Source organism: Crotalus tigris, unplaced genomic scaffold, assembly GCF_016545835.1.
Source record: "Crotalus tigris isolate CLP2741 ecotype Arizona unplaced genomic scaffold, ASM1654583v1 scf7180000017740.2609645, whole genome shotgun sequence".
In the NCBI taxonomy this organism is placed as follows: domain Eukaryota; kingdom Metazoa; phylum Chordata; class Lepidosauria; order Squamata; family Viperidae; genus Crotalus; species Crotalus tigris.
In genome coordinates this window covers 747,131-767,127 of record NW_024096606.1, presented here as the reverse complement: position 1 = coordinate 767,127, position 19,997 = coordinate 747,131, and the positions used below count along the sequence as shown (strand labels likewise).

At 38.1% G+C, this 19,997-nt stretch overlaps 1 protein-coding gene and 1 long non-coding RNA gene across 6 annotated transcripts in view; one reads left to right on the top strand and one right to left on the bottom strand.

Moving 5' to 3' along the window:
- LOC120306499 overlaps positions 1–14,376 on the top strand; it is a 29,642-nt gene extending 15,266 nt beyond the window's left edge. Inside the window, exons 1-2 of one of the 2 annotated variants that reach the window (XR_005556322.1) lie at positions 13,128–13,366; positions 13,818–14,376. This is a non-coding gene — a long non-coding RNA (uncharacterized LOC120306499). Of the gene's footprint in view, positions 1–13,127; positions 13,367–13,817 lie in introns of those variants that run through there. The other variant, XR_005556323.1, reaches the window with a different exon arrangement.
- Positions 5,921–18,778, bottom strand: LOC120306497 (toll-like receptor 7). Of its 4 annotated transcripts, none has more exons than XM_039339819.1 (5): positions 16,998–18,778; positions 16,605–16,696; positions 14,224–14,309; positions 13,011–13,129; positions 5,921–10,753 (listed from the first exon to the last, which is right to left on the bottom strand). In XM_039339819.1, exons 4-5 carry the CDS (start codon positions 13,059–13,061, stop codon positions 7,601–7,603), a joined length of 3,204 nt encoding a protein of 1,067 aa, XP_039195753.1. In that variant the 5' UTR covers positions 13,062–13,129; positions 14,224–14,309; positions 16,605–16,696; positions 16,998–18,778; the 3' UTR covers positions 5,921–7,600. The 4 variants fall into 4 exon arrangements, 3 of the variants coding, with proteins under 3 accessions (XP_039195753.1, XP_039195754.1, XP_039195755.1); XM_039339820.1 differs by having other exon boundaries at positions 14,224–14,306; XM_039339821.1 differs by lacking the exon at positions 16,605–16,696.
- Between the last annotated feature and the right edge of the window lie 1,219 nt (positions 18,779–19,997).

Here is a 19,997-nt window from a genome sequence, read left to right as displayed (position 1 = left end):
GGCAGGATGCCCGCCCACTTCACCACCCTCCCTGCCCAAGCCTCCAGCACTCCACTTGCCACTTTGATTGGCCTAACCATTGCCCAGCACAGCCACCCCAGGGCTGCAGGGGCTGGCCTGGCACAGGAAGGGTATGCTCTCCGTCCACCTGCCTGCTTCACCACCCTCCCTCCCTGAGCCTCTGGCCCTCCACCTGCTGTTTGGTCTGACTGGCCACCCCCACCTCAGCACCCTTCTCGTGGTTGCCCCTGGGCTCAGGCTGGCATGGCACGGGAAGGACACGTCGCCCACCCGCCTGCTTACCTTACCAGTAGGACTGCCACAGCCAGGCTTTCCACACTGTTCCTATTGCTTGTGGCAGGATGCCGCATGGCGCTTCACACTTTTGCCATTGCTTGCAGCAAGACGCCGCATGGTACTTCGTGCCAACCCGAAGCACCATGCAGTGTCCTGCCGCGAGCAACAGCAATGGCGTGGAAGGCCTGGCTGCAGCAGTCCTACCGGTAAGATAAGTGGATGCAGTGTGCGTGGGGCAGTTTCACCCCCCTACTCCCGCCCTAAACTAGGGCTTACTTTCAGGACGGCTTATATTAGGCTCACCCTGGAAATCAAGCTGGGGCTTACTTTGGGGGGGTTACTTTGGGGAAAACACAGTACATGGAAGGAAGGAAGCAGTGGGGTACCACAAGGTGCTGTCTTAGGCCCAGAACTCTTCAACATAAAAGTTTTAGATGAGGAAATAAAAGGGGAACTCTTCAAATTTGCAGATGACACTAAGCTGGCAGGAATAGCCAACATGCCAGAAGACAAGCTCAGGATCCAAAAAGATCTTGACAAACTTGAACAATGGTCCCTAGCTAACAAAATGAAATTTAATGTGGAGAAAAGCAAAGTTTTATACCTGGGCAAGAAAAACCAATTGTACAAGTACAAAAAACCTGGCTCAAAAACAGTAACTGTGAGAGGACCTTCAAGTCCTAGTGGACGATCACTTGATTATGAGCCAGCAGTGTGTGGCAGCAGCCAAAAAAGCTAATGCAATCCTTGGTTGTATAAACAGAATCAAAAATCACCTGAAGTATTAGTACCACTTTATGAAGCCTTAATAAGGCCACACCTGGAATACTGCATCCAGGTTTGGTCACCACATTACAAAAAAGATGTTGAGACTTTGGAAAAAGTGCATAGAAGAGCAACTAAAATGATTAAAGGCCTAGATACTAAAATATATGAAGAACGATTGCAGGATTTGGGTATGGCCAGTCTGGAGAAAAGAAGGACTAGGGGTGACATAGCAGTATTCCAGTATTTGAGAGGTTGCCACATGGAGGAGGGGATCAATTTATTTTCCAATCTACCAGAAGGCAAGTCAGAAACAATGGATGAAAACTAATCAAGGAGAGAAGCAACCTGGAATTCAGGAGAAACTTCCTAACAGTGAAGACAATTAACCAGTGGAACAGCTTGCCTTTAGACATAGTGCATGCTCCATCACTGGAGGTTTTTAAGAAGAGACTGGATAGCCACTTCTCTGAAATAGTATAGGATCTTCTGCTTGAGCAGGGACCTGGATTAGAAGACCTCCAAGATCCCTTCCAACATTGTTCGATTCTGATTCTGAGAGTCTTTTGTCAACCAAACAAAGCTTTTCCTGGATCTTAGTCTTTGCTGAGCTGATTGTAGGTCACTTTTCTAATGACTTTGGTTTATAGATAGTGGAAGGGATATATTTTCCCATTGTCTCTGTTGCATTGGCTTCTAGTACAGTGGTTCTCAACCTATGGGTCGTGACCCCCTTTGGGGTCGAACGACCATTTCACAGGGGTCGCCAAACAACGCAGTCCGCCATTTTTTTCCCCCTTTTCCTTAGCTGTGCTACTCCCTTTTATTCTATTGGCTTTTGAAAGCCAATAGAATAGACTCTCTTGAATAGAGTCTAATTCTATTGGCTTTCAAAAGCCAATAGGAATTGTCCAGGCTGTCTCTGCCCTGCTGAGCCCGCCAAAAGTCCCATTCTGCAAACAGTGCTGCAAGTTGTCTGCAGCAAAGGCAAGCTGTCTGGAAGTTTCCATCCCTCCCTGCTGAGCAACTACTAAAAATGTAAGTAAAAGAGGGCCAGGGGTGGGAGATGGGAGGACAGCAGGCACAGGGAGGGTTACTGGCGCACATGGGGCCTGGCAGGTACCTTACCTCCCTTGGGCTGGGCCAGCTGGTGGCCCAGCCGGTGGTCGGCCTGCTCCGTCTCTGCCGCTTGCCAGCTATGCCTTGGCGAGTGCAGGGGGCGGCACCACGCATGCGCGGCACTCCCGGGCAGAGAAAGTCCTCGACTTACGACCAGTTGGGTAGTCCTCGACTTACGACCGGTTGGGGGGGCTTGTCCTGTGGCATAGCTTTCTTTCTGAAATTTTGGTCTTCTGTTAGGCCACAAAAATCTGGTTTCCCCCCTCCCCCAGGTGTTAGGGCTAAGATGCTAGCGGAGCCTAATGTGTGTTCTTGTGGTGTGAGTTGTTGTACCATGTTTTTGTTTTGTTTACAGGGATTTTCATTATATTATTTCTTCTTGTATTGTTGTTAACAGTTTAGGGTTAGTTACGTAAGACAGGTGGCCATATATTTTCTAAATTTATTTATTTATTTTTAAAATTTATAAACCGCCCCACTCCCGCAGGACTCCGGGCGGCTAACAATAAAAACACCATATAACATGACAAAACAAACAATACAATAACAGTCATCCAGGGGTCAGATTTTATAAACCCCAGGCCTGCCGGAAAAGTCAGGTCTTAAGCGGCTTGCGGAAAACCAACAGGGTGGGAGCTACATAACTACATAACCAAGCTATTAGCAGTGAAGCTGCTAATGTAAAATCTTATCACCTCAGATTTTGGCATGCCAATTTCTTCTCATTTCCAAATAGATTTTGATATTTTGGCCTTGATTAAAAGCACATAGACACTAAATTTAGAAAATGAAAGACAAAATATATTCACAATGCTTAATTGTAATTTAAATGAGAGATTCAGTTTCAGGAACAATCATTTGCTGCCACCTATAGACTGGTATATGAATGACCATCTCTTATTTAAAAATGTGATACCTGCATGTTTTTAAACTTTGAGAGATAAACTTCAGCATTTAAAAATCCCTAATTAATCATCCAGTGATGAGACCAATTTTCTTACTTGTAGCCATTAAGCTAGTGTCACCTCTCTTATTATGGAATAATGAAATTGGCTGCTTCATTTTTTTATTACCTTTATTGTCTTTAAAGAGCCATGTGGAATTATACTATAGTGTAAATTCAAATATCGTCTAAATACACCAACACCCCCTTATACAGATATCCATGTAACACCTCATTTATCAATTGCATGAATACTGCAGGTGCCCCTTGTAGCTCAAATGGCATCACTCTGAACTGATGATACCCTAAAGGGCAATTAAATGCAGTTTTCCACTCATACCCTTCTTTAATCCTTACTCTATAATAGCTTTCCTCAGATCCAATTTTGTAAACATTTTCCCCTTAGATAGGTATCCTCCTCTTTCATAAGGAGGAGGGGCTACATTTTTTCCACTGATATAGTATTGAGACTTTTATAATCCACACACATTCTAAGGCCCCCATTCTTTTTTTCCTCTAAATAATATAGGGGCAGCCATTTTCGATTTTGTAGGTTGAATGAATCCCCGAGTCAGGTTATCTAAAAACCGTCTAAGTTCTTCCATTTCTTTAGGTGTCATAGCATACATCTTTGGTATATGAAACTTAGCCCCTGGAACTATCTGTATAGCACAGTCCATTGGTTGATGAAATGGGAGTACACCCGATTCTTTTTTCACTGAATACTTCAATTAAGTCTCTGTATTCAGCTGGGATGCTGTTCTTTAACTGCCTGTCTGCTTTCAGTGTATTCAGTGTCAACACTTTCAATTTCTCAGTCAATGGCTTAGGGCAAGTATTTGCAGTCTCCTGCAGCTTTTGTGGATCAATTACTCTTTTCCTCATTCGCCACTTGTTATTCCAATTTCTTCAGCCAACCTAATCCTAAAATCATATTTTCAGTCATCCCAGGGGCTACAATAAAACAAATGATTTCAATATTATTTCCAAGCATTATAGTCACTGGCTCAGTAAGACAGGTTGCATGTTCTTCCCCCATAAGAGACCCATCTAGTTGTTCAAACCCCATGGGTTGTCTCAAATTTCTGAGTCTTAGTCCCACTTATTCTACTGTTCGCGAGCTGATTACATGCCTTGTGCACCTTGAGTCCAGAAGTTCAGTGAATTCTCCCTTACTCCCGAAGAGGGTACTAACAATTCTACCCTGGTAGTCATCAGGGAAATAGGACCATTCACCATTGGGTCATCGTCCCCTTCGCTGTCACTCTCATAGAAAACAAACCCAGGCTTCCTAGGGATCAGGGTTTCCTTCCCCTTGCTGGATGGGGAAGAGACATCTATGATCTGTTGTGCAACTTTTGTTTGTTTTTTGGACTTTGGCACTGGCTTCTTTGTCTTAGTCTTGCTTGGAGCTCGACATGTTGACATTGGGTGTGGTGCAGGGCAATTCGCAGCTCGGGGGCCCTCTTTTCCATAATCAAAGCACAACCAAAGCTTCCTTACTGAGGAGGGTTCTCTCTCTTCTGGTCTCTGGAACATTTCCCTTGCTCCCTTGGCCAGCTAGGCATCTCTCAGCTGCACAGTGAAGTTGGTTGTCTTGACTGGTGTGATGTCAGTAATCTACCAAATCTAATTCCACATTGGTAGCCAACTGGTACCAATTCCTTAGGAGACTGGGTACTCCTCCTGGTAGGTAGGTGTAATATAGTTCCTGCTTAGTCCATCTTGGAATTGGTATACCAACATATGTTCAGACCACCCTCTTACATGAGCTACCAGACTACAAAATTCTCTAATGTATTCAGCAACCAGTTGCTTCCCTTGGTTGATCATCCTGATTCTCGCATCTACCTCAGTGGGATCTTCAAACTGATTCTGTAGCTCTTGCATGAAGGCATCCACATCATGGAGCTCAGGGTCTACCTCATCATATAAGGACATCAACCACTCCATTGCATTCCCTTCCAGGTTCACAGAAATAGTATTCACACCTGATCCATCATCAGGGTGTCTGCCTCCATATCTTTCTAAATAATTCCACATCTAGGTCAGAAAGTAAACCAACTTCTCCAGTCAGCCTCAAACATGACTTTAAAGGAGGAGGCTGTTGATCCTCCTGCACCAGTACATATCCGGGTGGTAGGTCAGCACCCAGTGGTGTTGCTTGAGCTCCTCTCTTTTCAGCAGTATTTGGTGGCTCTATCAATCCAGCTTTCTGCTTCAGACAAGCTCCAATCAACGAACCTGTCTCTCCCATCTGGGTTAAAACCGACAACTGCAGGAGGGAAACTCCCCCATTGTCCCCCTCCATCTGTTCTCTTACCCATTTCAGGTCTCAGTACTCTTGGGAAGAAAACCTGGGTAAGCTGCAAGAGAGAGTTAATTTAATGTCAACATCCAGCTCAAGAATCCAAATAAAAGTCCAGGTTCATTCTGTTTCCGAAAATCTTACTGTTTATTGAATACACTGCATGGTTTTGTCAAAGCAAAACTAATTCTGAGGTTCCAACACCAATTCATACACTTAAACAATAATTTCCCCAGCCAAATCCCCAACGTTAATTCATATTAACAAGTTCACTTTGTTTTGGGAACCATCAGCTTCAAATCCAAACCTGCTCTGGTATCCTTGACAAGGGTTCAGGCTCTCACAGTCTTCAGTTGAATCGAAGTTTTGTTTCTCCATTTAACCCACTTGAAAGTAACATCTCCCTTTCCCTTAATCTAAAGGCAAGATGAAATGTATTGACAAAGTTTCATTCTTGACACATAGAATCAAAATCACATGAAGTATTAGTACCATTTTATAAAGCCTTAGTAAGACCACACCTGGAATACTGCATGCAGGGTCTCTTGCTTGAGCAGGAGGTTGGACTAGAAGGCCCCCAAGGTCCCTACCAACTCTATTCTGATTTATTTTGACTGATTAACTTGGAGATTCTAGTTCCTCCTAGGGACAAGAAAAGTGACTGGCCCCAGGTCACCCATTTGGCTTTGTGCCCAAGGCAGGACTGTAATTAAAGGTCTCTTAGTTTCTAATTGATGCCTTAACCATTACACCAAACTGGCTTCACACATAGATGCTTTCAGATTACAGTATAAATCCATTAGTTGCTGATAATATTTTGTAAGTGTTTATATTCCTTCAGTTTTGGAATTTGATACTGTAATGAAAGAATTTTTTTAAAAAGAAAAAGCATTATACAAAAAGCATTTAGATCACCAGTTTTCTTTCATTTTCCCCCTTCTTTCCATTTTTGAATGCATTCCATCTTTTTTCCTTTCATTCAGTCATGTCCAATTCTCAGAGACTGTCTGGACAAGTTACTGCAGTTTTCTTTGCAAGGTTTTTCAGAAGTGGTTTGCCATTGCCTTCTTCCTTGGGCTGAGAAAAAGTGACTGGCCCCAAGGCTATCCAACTGACCTAAGGCTGGACTAGAACTCATGGTCTGGAAGCCTGAGGTCTAGAACAGAAGGGCAACCAGTGCACGGCTGCCTGCCTGCTGACCTGGGGAAAAGGCACAAGCTTGATACCTCAGTTTAATTGCATCAGCAAGGTTCTTTGCAGCACAAACTGAAGATAAATTCCTATCAAGTTGATGGTCCTTCTCAGTTCACACCATTGCAGCACCAAGCAATCTTAGTTGTTGCAGCTGGCCAAGGCAGTGAATCTGTGCAGAACTCCTTTTGAGTCGTGAGCTAAGACTTTCTTGGTAGTTGTTAACTATATTATTATTTAATTTCAAAATGCAACTTCTTATGCTTTATTGCATTTTATTTTATTTTATTGTGTTAACTATTTCCAATTGCATTTTAATCTGACTTGTGTCACACTCAGCCGTGTTGAGCTATATGTTTGACTTCTGAAATAGGATGGATATTGCCCTAATATACAAATAAAAACTAGATTGGACTTAACTGATCTCCATATCCCCATTATGTTACAATTCCCATATTGTTATTGTATCACTAGGTAATTTAAAGCTTTTTCCCCTCATCATATAAATAAGTAGCCAGCTGGTTCAAAATATCTGTTTTTCAAATATAATTGTAGTTCATGCTAAAGATTGTATTTATTTTTATTTTGTCTTTCTAAATTGTATCAAATATTGGAAAGAAAATATACTTACATAGGAAAACTCATAAATTCTTGCTGTGGAAATTTGTAATTGGAATGTTTTTTCTGTTTCACTTTTCCTGCTTAGATTGGGGGAATTCATAAAAATCTGCATAAGTTTCCTACATCTCAATAATTATGAAATGGAAAATTGAGCTATTGAACTAAACTTCCTGGGCACCTTTCCTCAGATAACCAAAAGTTTCCCTGCTTCAGAAGGAGCGTGTTGTGGTTGATGAGGTGCTTTTGTTTGATTTTACCGATGCTATAAAACCTCCTCAATGTAGAGTTTGAGATTCAGCCTCATCCCATGCATCTGCTATGATTTCCAAAACATTTTCTGAGAATGCAACTGAGCATTATACCATTTCCTTGAAAAGCTTGTTATACCTGAACTCATTATTTGCTGCTAGGGAGTTTCTAAGACAATGCCAGAAATAAGCCTGAGACTGAGGATTGATTGGCCATTCAAGACAAGATCTACTACACAAGGTCTTCCGGAGACGGAGACACTTTGACATTTGCAGAAGCTTCTCAAGAATTATCAGGATAATTACATCTACTTTTTCATCCACAAGACGCTGATGTGCCATATAAAAGGCTGTTCTGAAGTTGCCACTTGCAATATAGCTGTTTGTCAGCACAAATATGGTTTTTCTACTCATTTGTATGCTGTCATTAAGGTTTTCTATAAATGGGTGACCTGGTAGCCAGTCTCTTTCTTCTAAACATATATTGAATTTTTTTTCTTTCTGATCTTCAAGTTTCTCAATTAGTTCTTTCAGGATCCATTCTGTTACAGATGCATCTTTATTATCGTAAGCCACAAAAGCATCATATTTAACTTCAGATGAAAAGAGACGTTTATATCCCTTTAATTTGGCAGTGCAGAAATGATAAATATACCAGACATCCCAAAAATATAGGTGGCTTATAACTGGAACTATCATGAGAAATATGATAAATGAAGCTGACAATAAATAGACGATCTGAGAGAAATCTGATTCACACGTATGCAAATCTAATAAAATCAAACTTTTAGCTTTCCATACACTTGGCCCTGCACAAGTCACATGTGTTGCTAGGAAAGGGATTTTTACTTTTGTCTCATTGATCCATTGGACAAGCCATACAATATCACAATTACATTTGAAAGAATTATCGTTTAAGAGTAATGTTGTTAGTTTGCTAATAACATTTTTGGGGAAGCTAGAGTTCTTGATTGTTTTGATCTTATTAAAACTAAGATCTAAATGCCTCAGGAAGAAAGCATCTTTGAGAAAATTATGTGTCAGCTTTCTGATCTTGTTGTTTTGCACTATGAATGTATGAAGAGTCTTAGTACAGTTGGACAGTTCATGGGGGACTGTAGTCAGCTGATTGTTGCTAAGATCTAAGATTTCCAAATTCTTTAGTGCTGGAAGACACCCCCAGTTAAAAGTCTTCAATAGATTACTGGCCAGCTTTAACACTTTCAGTTTTGGAGGCAGATTGTAGAATACATCATGAGGTAACAAAGTCAGAAAGTTCTCAGAAATGTCAAGACTTTCCAGGGCTGTCAAATTCTTGAAGAATGCCAAGTATTCATTACTTCCATCCTTCCATAAAATATCTAAGCGATTCCGTCTAAATTCTAATGTTTTGATGGAATCACTTGCCATCCCTTTATCAGTGGAGACAGAAATCTCATTGCCATTCATAATCAGTATTTTCAAATTAACCAGGCATTTGGTAAAGCCCAACATATGTGTGACACCTTCCGCCTTAAAATAATAGCTATTATCACTAAGGTTTAGAACTTCCAGTTCTTTCAGCTGTTGAAAAGCATTCACATGTAGCAAATCAATCCGATTATTAGATAAATCCAAACATTTCAAACTGGACAGATGAGCAAATTCAGTTCCCTTCAAAGCTTGGCTCATAGCATTATTGGAGATGTTAAGGCATTTAAGGTCTGAAAGTTGCTGGAAATCAGAAGAATTGATAAAAAAAATATTATTTCTGCTTAAATCAAGTGTTTTTCCATAGTTGCTGCATGCAATCTCATTGATAAAAGGCAAAAAATGAATATCCTCTGTATCTTTAGATCTGCAACTTTGACCATATTCATCATATCTGAAATACTGTGTATCTATCAATATATTGCCATTATACTGATCATCTGATGAGTTGAGAACAGAGTAAAGCCTGCTATTTGGCTCATATGAAAAAAGAGATATTTTATTAAAAGAAAGAATTATTGTTCTAAGACTTTGGAATTCTTTAAACATAGCAATGTCAACATTCCTGATAAAATTAGTTCCGAAATCCAAGACATTAAGTTTTTTAAGAGGAATTAAATTGTTTATAGTCTGTTGATTTAGTTCTTTGAAAACAAATCCTCTTATTCTTAAGGACTGAAGATTGGAAAGGGTGGAAAATGTTTTGGGGAAAATAAAATGTAATGGGTATGATCCCAGTTCATAATTGAAAGATAAGTCAAGTTCCACAAGATTAGGAAGAAACTGTAGAAAATGGGCTTGCTGAATTTCTTTTGCCAAATAATTTTGTGAAAGATCAAGTACTTGAAGGTTCTTAGTATTTATAAACCAATGGTAGTCCACTCGTTGAAGGGAGGTGCTGTGCAGCTTCAGTACCTTTAAATGCTTTAATGAGTCAAAGGCTCTGGGATTGATAAAAATGCTTGCCTGTCCTGGGCATTCAACACAATGATATCGTGCATTGTGACAACGAGGACAGTTTCCACTTAAATCAAGTACTTCCAAATTATTCAGAGAGGATAGATCATACTCAGTGATAGTTCGAATTGCGTTATTATAAAGATAGAGTTCTTTTAAGTTTGATGGTAGGTTTTGTGGGACCCTTGATAAGTTGTTGGCTTTCAAAGACAACACTTTTAAACTTGTGAGAGGCTGAAAGGCTGCTTCATTAATTTCAAAAGATATATTGCAGGGGTTGCGGTAATAACAATTCTGCCCTAGATAGAGTACTTCTAGGCTTTGAAGTCCTGACAAATTTTCTTTCTTGATAGAAAAAATGGAATTAGCTTCAAGACTCAGAAGACGTAGGTTAGGTGGGAGATGTTGAGGGATTGCTGAGAGCTGGTTGCCATCTAAATAGAGTGATTTTAAGCTGGAGAGTTTGGAGAAAGCGTGAGCTTGGATTTGCAGACCCTGGGTGCAAACGTGATCTTTAGGTCCCAACCTGACTGGTACACAGTTGCATTTGAAATCAATTTCTAGAAGCTTTTTTAAGTCCTTAAAGTGGCTTTTGGAAATCTTTGGAATGTGATTAACAGCAAGTGTCAGATTGGTAACATTGGTAGGAATGTCTTTTGGAAACTGTATGAGTTTACGGTCACTGCAGTCAACTTGCATATACATTTTGGAAGTATCACTTACATAATTCACATCACAAGGCAAAGTTTTATAAAATGACATTACTATAATCTCTTTCAAAGCCAGTGATACAACAAAGAAAATCAGTCGGCTTGCGAGCCAGAGATGAATAGTCTAGAGAGAAAAAAAAGAAAAGCAACATCACACCAGCTAAATATAAAAGAATTTACTTAAACAGTTGAACAATGAACATTCTTAAATAATTTTACATTGAGAAGAGGTGCTTTAAGCTCTATCAGGAATGTATGATCTGGACTTCTCCTTCCTCAGGCTTTTCTTCCCTTGCCCTAATTACACCACAAATACACCCCAGAAATCTGTCTTCCTTTCTACCACTGGATCCCCAGATTGCACTGTTTGTTACCCTATTCCACAGATCTCTGTCTGTGGCTTTTTAAGTTCATCAGTGTTATCCAAAGCTTGCTCCTTCCTTCCTTCCTTCCTTCCTTCCTTCCTTCCTTCCTTCCTTCCTTCCTTCCTTCCTTCCCTCCTTCCTTCCTTCCCTCCCTCCCTCCCTCCCTCCCTCTGTTCTCTAGTAGGCAACATAAATCTATCTGCTCCTTTCTTCTCCTCTTCTCTCCTCCCCTTCTTTCCTTTCCCCTTTGCCCTTTCCTTTCCTTTTCTTTCCCTCTCTCTTTCCCTTTCCCTTTCCTTCTTTCCCCCAGAGATATGCTGGCCATGAGGAAGAAGTGTGAAATATAAATAAATATTGTTTTTAATTTTTTTTTAAATCAGAAAATACAGGGCTTTTGATAACTATCAAGTAGTATGCCCAAATTTGCAGTTAGGTCAGCAAATGAGCCAATAGGGACTTTTTTGATGATTCAAGTATGTTGAAGAAATTATTGGCATGATATTATTTGAATTCCTTTATTGCTACCAGATATCTAGAGCAAATGCCATTTTGTATGAAACATTGCTTTAGAAGATCTTCATCTAAAATTCTCTCCCCTTTTTAATCCAGTTTTCTGCAGCCTGGGACGGGGAAAAGAATATTGCTTTGATCAAGGATGGACAACCCGTGGGTGCAGCATGTACTTGATGTTTGCTGTACAGATCTTTCATAATTGAGGAACAGGAGCAGGAGAAACCTTCCCAAAAGCAATACAATACCAAAAAAAGAGAGACTTTATTATATCTGGCATTGATACCAAGTCAGAATCTAATCCTTCTCCTGGCCCTGGATGTAGAAGATATTGGTCCAGGCCAGTCTTCTCTCTTTCCCTTTCAGCAGCTGAAAAACATCAGCTGAAGAGGAAGAAAACACAACAGTGATGTATAGGAGGCTTGGCTACATTAAGGAGCAGACTTGGTGGGGCTACTTAGGAGTCACTTGATGAAGTGACATACAACTTATGAAGGCCCATGGTCTTCCATAGAGTCAAAGGCAGTGAGCAGCTGAGATTCAGGAAGGTTGTTTGTACAGTATTACCCTGAGAATGGTCTTATGGATTCATGCCTAAGACGTGCTGGAAACCTGAGTAAGTCTTGGGATTCTCTTGGGTGCCTCTATGTATAGCATCTATTGGTAATGTCAAGGTAAATCTTTCTAGATAACTGTGATACTTGGACTGAATTTATAAGAGCCCAAGGGATAAGCCTATTGTGTCTATTACTAGTTGCAGAAAGATAAGTAATTATATTTGTGAGATTCAGACAGCATATTAGACTAAAATTTCCAAGGCATTCTTGATTAAGAATAAATGTATTATATGTAGTTCATTGTATATGGAGGGCAGGATAGAAACAATTTTTATTGTTCTATCCAAATGCAGTCTTCTCAGCACCCAATATTTAGGACTGGATAAGAGAACATTGGCTTTCAACATCTTTAATTACTCTTTTTCCTGGTGTTAATCAAGTGGAGCACAGTAAGGATGTCCCTCTGTATAATCAACATAAGGACTTTTGTTTTCTTTCCAAGCATTCTTCTATAATCTGATATAGCATTGTAAAGTAGATTGTTTTAAGAGTACAGGAGCCCCTTATTTGCTGAAGATGGAGTTTACCCAAGAACAACCAATGAGGAAAGAGAGATTTAGTGAACAATCAATCTGGGCTTCAAAAGGGCAGCAGAACTGATAAATAAGAAAGGCAGTGTAAAAACTATATTTGCCAATGTTCAGTCGTATGGAAGACCTGAGCATTTAGAATGCTGAAGTGCCTTTGTGCTCGGTTCCTTTGATAAACATTATATATTATATTATTTTATTCTTTTTTTAAAAAGAGGTGCTAAAATATGGCATGATATTAGATATCTTATAGGCTTTTTTTTACTCATCCTGGCCTCCATGTGTATGCATTTGTGTATGAGAGAGAAAAAGGAAGAGACAAAGGGAAGTGGCAGAGAAAAGGTAAGGTTTACACTTACCTGGTGGAAAGCAAAAGACATTCTGTCTACATTCAGAGGCACTCTTAGCATATCTCTCTTGTTAACGGTGGAAATTTAGAAGTTCTAATATCTAGATCACAGGGAGCCTAGAAAGAGATCTGATAGAAAATTTCCAAGCTGAAAACAATATTTGCTGAGCTAGATTATATTTTTGGAAGAAAAGCTAGGACTAGCAGTAGTTGCCACTGGGTCAGTCATTTTTTGGGAAAGAATTATGGTTGTGCAATATCCTCTAAAGAGGTGGCTGTTTTGTTTCATTTTGTGTTACAGGTAGTCCTTGACTTACGATCACAATTGGGACTAGAATTTTCATTGCTAAGCAAGACGGTTGTTATGTGAGTAGTGCCTGATTTCACAATCTGTTTTGCCATGGTGTTGTTAAATGAAACAACAGTCACTAAGTGAATCTAGCTTCCTCTATTGACTTTGCTTGTCAAAAAACAACTGAGAAGATTGCAAATGGTGATTGCATGATCCGGGATGTTGCTACTGTCATAATACCTGCCAGTTGCCAAACATCTGAATTTTGATTATATATATATATAGGTTACTTTTTTCAGTGCCATTGTAATTTTGAATGGCCACTAAATAAATGGTTGTAAGTCGAGAACACCTGTACTAAAAGTTGCTTTGGAAACTGATCCTAGTTCTCTGCATGCATATGTGTTTTGACAGATGTTCCAAGGCACTTTTAGGAAGAATTTCCACAGTTCTAACAGGAACCCTGTGAACTGTATGCATCCCATCAAAAACTGTCTTCTAATAAAGGTTTGTGTTTTATTACAGGACCATCTGGTGTCAAAGAGATGGAGGGACCCTGTTACTCTTAAAAATTGTGAGCTTATTTATTTTGGCAATATTCTATAGACACCAAATTATGTATTTTTCCCTTTATAACCCTATCTTAAATGAAGCAATCACCTAGACCATTTACATTATAGTTAAGCAACCATAATTACATTTTTGTGAAATTTTATTTTAAAATGGAACCTTTATGAATTAAACTGAGACCAATAACTAACCTATAAATCTTGATCTTATATTTTTACCAATATAATTTCCAGCCCACTTTCCAAACTGTTGCATGCCAAACATTTCTGCTGCAAAAATTACTAATGGCATTACAAAATGTATGTTATGAAATACAACTGCTCAATTAGGCAACTAATTGTGCTGAAAGATAGATGCTTACCCTGATGATCAAGGAACAAGAAATATTTCTGCCCTCTCTTCATGGTCTAAGAACATGAATAACTGTTTGCAGTGAAATATTACCTGCTAAATTGAAAGGAGAATAGAATAAGTGAGATGAAACTGTTGGTGCAGAATAAAGCAATATGTTGAACAATGGGGGTTCTTTTCTGCATATTTTTGGGTGCACTATTTCCCCAATATATGTCTTTTTTTCCTAACATTTTTATATTCCCATTTCTTCATACAATTTTATTCTATAAATTGATGAACTATTACGCAATTTCCAGAAAATACAGTACAGATTTTGTCACATGAACAGTTTCTGATCCATGCATACATTGGAATAGGCAAAGTTGTCAAATTTGCAATGAAACTCAGGCCAAGCAAATGTATCCCTGTTCTCTGCTAAACAGTCTCTGCTTACAATTACAAAGAGGAGGCTTTAAATAAACGGTGCTTTAAATAAACAAGGTTTTCTGGATAAACACAGCGATGATGTCTTTTGAAATATTCATTGAATCATCTGCTATATAAATCCATAGATGTCTAATATACATCCTAGTATCCTAGGTGTTTTTTTAAATTTCTCTATTAGATGAGTAACACAAAATGTGATATCCTCCTGAATACATAAGAAAAATGGTTAAATATATAACTTTATGATTAAGCAAAACTAAGGATACTAAGTAATTAACTTGTATTATATTTCATTCATCTCTCACTGATATAAAAATCTGTTAGGAATTATTTATTAGTACCATTTCAGAACATATCATGAGAAAATTAAAAATAGTTGGCCTGTGCTTAAATAGTCACAATTGCTCTTTAGACGTTTACTTCACTAGGTTAAAAAAGTACAGTATAATAGTATCATCATGAATTGTATGCATGATTAATAATATAATCTACCTTGTCATTTTAATCTTAAAACATTTTATATAACTATTAAATTAATAAAAGAAATTCAAGAGAAAGTTTAATAATAGTTGCACTTCTAAAGACAATTTTTTTTAATGAATAAAATGGCAAGTTAACTGGGAAAAAAATGTGCTTTAAGAAAAAAGTAAGTATATTGGTACCTGGAGGCCTAGAACAGGGGTGTCAAACTCGCAATGTTACGTGTCATGTCATGACGTATCGTGACTTTTTTTCCATTGCTGGAAATGGGTGGGCGCGGTTTCGCTATGACACATCCGGCCAATGGGCCAATAGTTTGACACGCCTGGCCTAGAATATATGTAATTATTAGCAGAATGGAGGAAAAGGGAATGCATGGAAAGTTGGGATTGGGTTGAAGAATTTATTGTTGTATAACATGCTTTGCTTCTAATGAGAACAGCAGACCATCCTTCTCATTTCATCCTTTCAGTGACCTGATGCATTAGATACCTCTGAGATCTGTAACCTAGTGAGATTTGTATGGTGGTTTCCACATTTCTGAATATGAGAATGAAACTTATCCCTGCCAAAATAACACCCCCCCCCCCACTGTTTTCCCATTCACAAGGAAGGATGAAGTATCATACTTTTCCACAAATATATATTATTCAGCACAGACAGCTTCAGTTGCCCATGGCCCATTCTCATAGCATGTTTCTTTCCAGAGAAAGCACGGGATTAAAAAGTGAAGAAAACGGAAGAAAGGGGGTCTTTTTCAAATTGGATTAAGGGACTGTGTTGTGAAGTCAATGGATTTTTCCAGAAAAATCACTTGTGATTGCTATCAAAATATACTGCAGCTATTCCATCCTTTATTAATCAATTTTCTTGAGCAAAGGGGAAAAATTAACATGTGCATATCTATATGTTTGTGCATGTTTGGTGCAACTGAAAGAGTTGGAAATCTAAATATCATCCCTCCATTTATATAATGTTCTTTCCCTCAAAAAAACTTGTTAGGTAACATCTGAATAGAATGAGGAACAGAGAAGAGACAACAGATAGGATTATATTCTATTTTTTTTAAATTAACAATTCCCCTTTACATCTACATCTACAGTTAATAGCAGGTGACAATGGTAATTTCCATAAATGTTTTCACTTCTTTTTTTCCTCCGATCAATCAGTTAAAATGTTCTAAGGCAAACTTCACAGAGATTTGAAATGTATGGGAAAAAGAAAGAGGGATGAACAACATATGGCTTTAGAAGTGTGAGAAAAAAGATACAATACATCAAAAGATGCAGAAAATCTTGTGTGGTTACATGATATCAGACATTGATGAAATTTCATATCAACTAGAGTGGAAGCATTAGGCTACATTCCTCTAATCATTATTTTGAGCTATTTGTAAAGCTTTATAAAAGTATTTTAAAAACCTATTTATTTTACTTTCAAAGTTGTAAAACCTGTAAGAACTTGAAATGTCTTTTTTCTTACCTACTAATTCTTCTTAGAATAATCTTTTCAAGTTAACAACTTTTTTATATGCAAGCTGCTGTTAGTAACAGAAATCCTCTCCAGGTAGTTTTCTGGGAAATGAGAACAATTTTAGACTTAAAAACTAGTCTTTTGGACATAATTTTGGCTATGTTTGTCAGAATCAAGGCTGCAAATTAAACTAATAAAAGCTTTTAGGGATATTAAGCCCACTTGTTAGTCTCTTTTTGTAAATAACATTCACTAGTTTTTAAGAAAATAAGTGTTAAGAAACGGAGTAGATTCATTATGAATAAAAAAAGAACAACAAAGTCTTAGAATTCTTAGACACAAAAATCAGCTCCAAATAAAATTATTTTTCAAAAGAAATGCAAAACTTTGTAATGAGCCTACCATTTACATAGTCCTCTGCAACATTAAGATGACTTGTTCTTCAGGAAGACCTTGGTAGAAAGAATCACTGAAAGAAGCCTTAATTTCAAGTCAAGTAGAAGAATACAAAGCAGGCTTGCTCACCAGGAGCCCCTTGTTCATCCACTGTGATTGTTGTGTAAGAAACAGTTTAAAACATAAATAGCACGTGAGACAGGTGCCATCACTACTCACTTCCTCAAAAGATTGCATTAAAAATGTACAACTGCCATTTCTTATTCTTCTCCAGTTAAAAATAGTTTGGTTCACTGATTTAAAAAAATCATCTTTGTCCCCTAAACCATGAGTCTCCACTCAAATGCAGCTGCTCATAGGCTTAATAAATTAGTAAACATTTTTTTATCAAATATGGCACTTCAGAAGGCAAGATGCTCTTCATTCCCCTCCCCAAGCTATTGATGGCAAATAGTCCCCAGGGTCTGGTCCATAATTGTTTTGGGTAGAGGAGACTTCTTTTTAATGTAAGCCTTCTGGGGCATTTTGAAGCAATGCAGTTGTGATACATGTCTTCTCTTTCAGTAAGAGGTAAGCCATAATTTTATATACAGTATAAACCTATATAAGTGCTATTGCTAAAAATAATTACAGAACATTAAAAAAACAATTTGCAGAAGAAAACATTCAGTTTCTCTAGCACTTTGCAAGCTTCACATTACCAGATCCCCAAGACAGATGATAAAATCATGTCTTCAGTCTCTTCTGGAAGGTCAGCAAGTTCTGTTCCAATATTAGTTCAGGGGGAATGTTATTTGAAAATTAATATTTTGTAGGCCTTGCCTATAATCCTTCAAGTTTAATCAATTTTGTTCCTTGATTTTACTAGCTCAGACTTCCTTAACCGCATGAAATTTGCCATCTTCACACTGCTAACAAAACCCAGTTTAACAAAACTCTTTTTAGTTTGTAACATTGCTGACAGTTCTAGAATTTCCATGGAAAATCAGACTACTTTTATTAAGACCTTTGTTTCTTCCACTTTGGGAAGATTGAGAAAAGGGCATGTGCTATCTATCAACCAGCCACCTTAGTTTCAATTCACAGTAAAACGGAAGTTTATTGCAGAAATGTTCTCAAGCAAGGCTTTTTTTTCATAGCGGTCATTCAAGTATGATGTCTCATAAAGAAATCTAAAAATATTTTCTAAAGAATAGAAAGAAATCTTTGGAAAGATTATAGTAGAATTTTGCCACTTTATGAAACCAATATTATGACTGAGGAAATAACTGATAAATCTTTTTCAATGAAATTTTTAGAGATACAGAGGCAATTATAATATTGAATTTGCAATAAAAGCTAAATAGGGGACAATTGTCATTCATTAAAATGAGCATTAGCTCAATAAAATCATTCTGATTTAGCCTCAACCTGCCACTGATGTAAAAGATGTTAGCTAAAATGTCATATAAAATATCCCCATTTTTTTATAACAATAAATTGCTCATTCAGAGAACACCCAATAAAGGATTCAAACTCCTTAGCAAACAGAATGTTGGAAGCCACAGTAATATTAAAAAGTTTCAATAAACAAATACTTGATTTGAATGAACTGCCTCTGAAGCAAGCCAAGATCAATTTACATTTTGCAAAGTTTTCAGTTCTTTGAAGGAGTTGATCCAAAATTGTAAAATTGTGGGATACCAACACTGAATGGCATTATGTATCCATTGAATTGTGTTATGAGCTCTCATCCTTTAAGTTTTAATGAGTCAAATGCTTATGATTTTTGGTATTTTCCAAATATACATTTTGGCAGGTAATGACCTGGATCCCTAACCAAGAATACTAGTGCTCTACTCAGATGCTGCTGCCAACTCATGGTATAGAAAAAGGATGCCATGTGCCAGAGAAAATACTCACCAGATATTCTTTTTCTGGATAAGCAATATTATGCAAAACACAGCAAGCTATTCTACTTTCTGTAATATTACCATTAATTCAGCCAATGAAACTAAATGCAAGAAAGTCAAATATAAGTTAAACTAGCATTTCTTTCCATAATATATGGCTATCACTGCCAAATAGGATGGCCTTTAAAGGTGATTTAGCAAATCCATGTAGAATGCTCCAACACTGGAAGTTTTTAAGAAGAGACTGGACAGCCATCTGTCTGAAATGGTGTAGGGTTTCCTGCCTGAGCAGGGGGTTGGACTCGATGACCTCCAAGGTCCCTTCCAACTTTATTATTATTATTATAAGGAGATCGATGCATACAAGCCCTGCCTTTGTTTCTTAGTAACATTGTACTATTGAACTTGAATGTCTTGGAAGTGGGGATAGTGATGAGAAACTATATATGTCCTGTGGCTGACTTTTTAAAATAATAATTTTGTTTTAATAGTATAATTAATGATATATTGTAGTGTTTCAATATTATGAGGGTTATATATTATGATTAAAGATTAACATTATATTGTTTAGATAGTTTTAAGTGCTGACAATAAAAAAATCAATGTTAATTACAATTTAGTATGTCAACATTATAAGCACAGAATTGTTTGGCTTTTTCATCCAAACTTAAGTATAACATTAAAAAAAAAAAGAACTGCAATCCACATCAAAGTATTGGTGGTCCAATGATTTTCATCTTAAGTTAATTTCCGGTGACATCGCTGAAGGTAGACCCGGGGAAAAGACTCTCTGCTCCCCAGGTCTGATTTTCATCTGCTGGTGGGTCCATTCGGACCGAAGCCGCCCCGAGAGGTGGCCACCAAAGGGTGAAATTTTGGGGACCACAGGTCAGCGGTAGCCGGCTCATTGGAGCCAAAGCAGCCTCTGGAATTGGTGGAAGAAAGGCGGACCACATTCATGTGATCCGCCATTAACAGCTGATCATCGGAAGTGGAGAAAGCAGCGCAGAATGACAGCAAGCAGCTGAGCTGGGTAAGAATACTGTCTCCTTTCCTGCTGAAGGTGGATTTTTGCCAAATAGCTCTCCTACCACCTGAGAGTGAAGCCTTTAGC

Excerpts from the sequence above, each read along its gene's own strand:
- LOC120306497 (XM_039339819.1), bottom strand. The coding sequence starts at position 13,061 with ATGCTAAGAGTGCCTCTGAATGTAGACAGAATGTCTTTTGCTTTCCAC. Across the intron at positions 10,754-13,010 it reads TGTCTTTTGCTTTCCACCAG|ACTATTCATCTCTGGCTCGC; the intron begins GTAAGTGTAAAC and ends TTTTCTCTCTAG.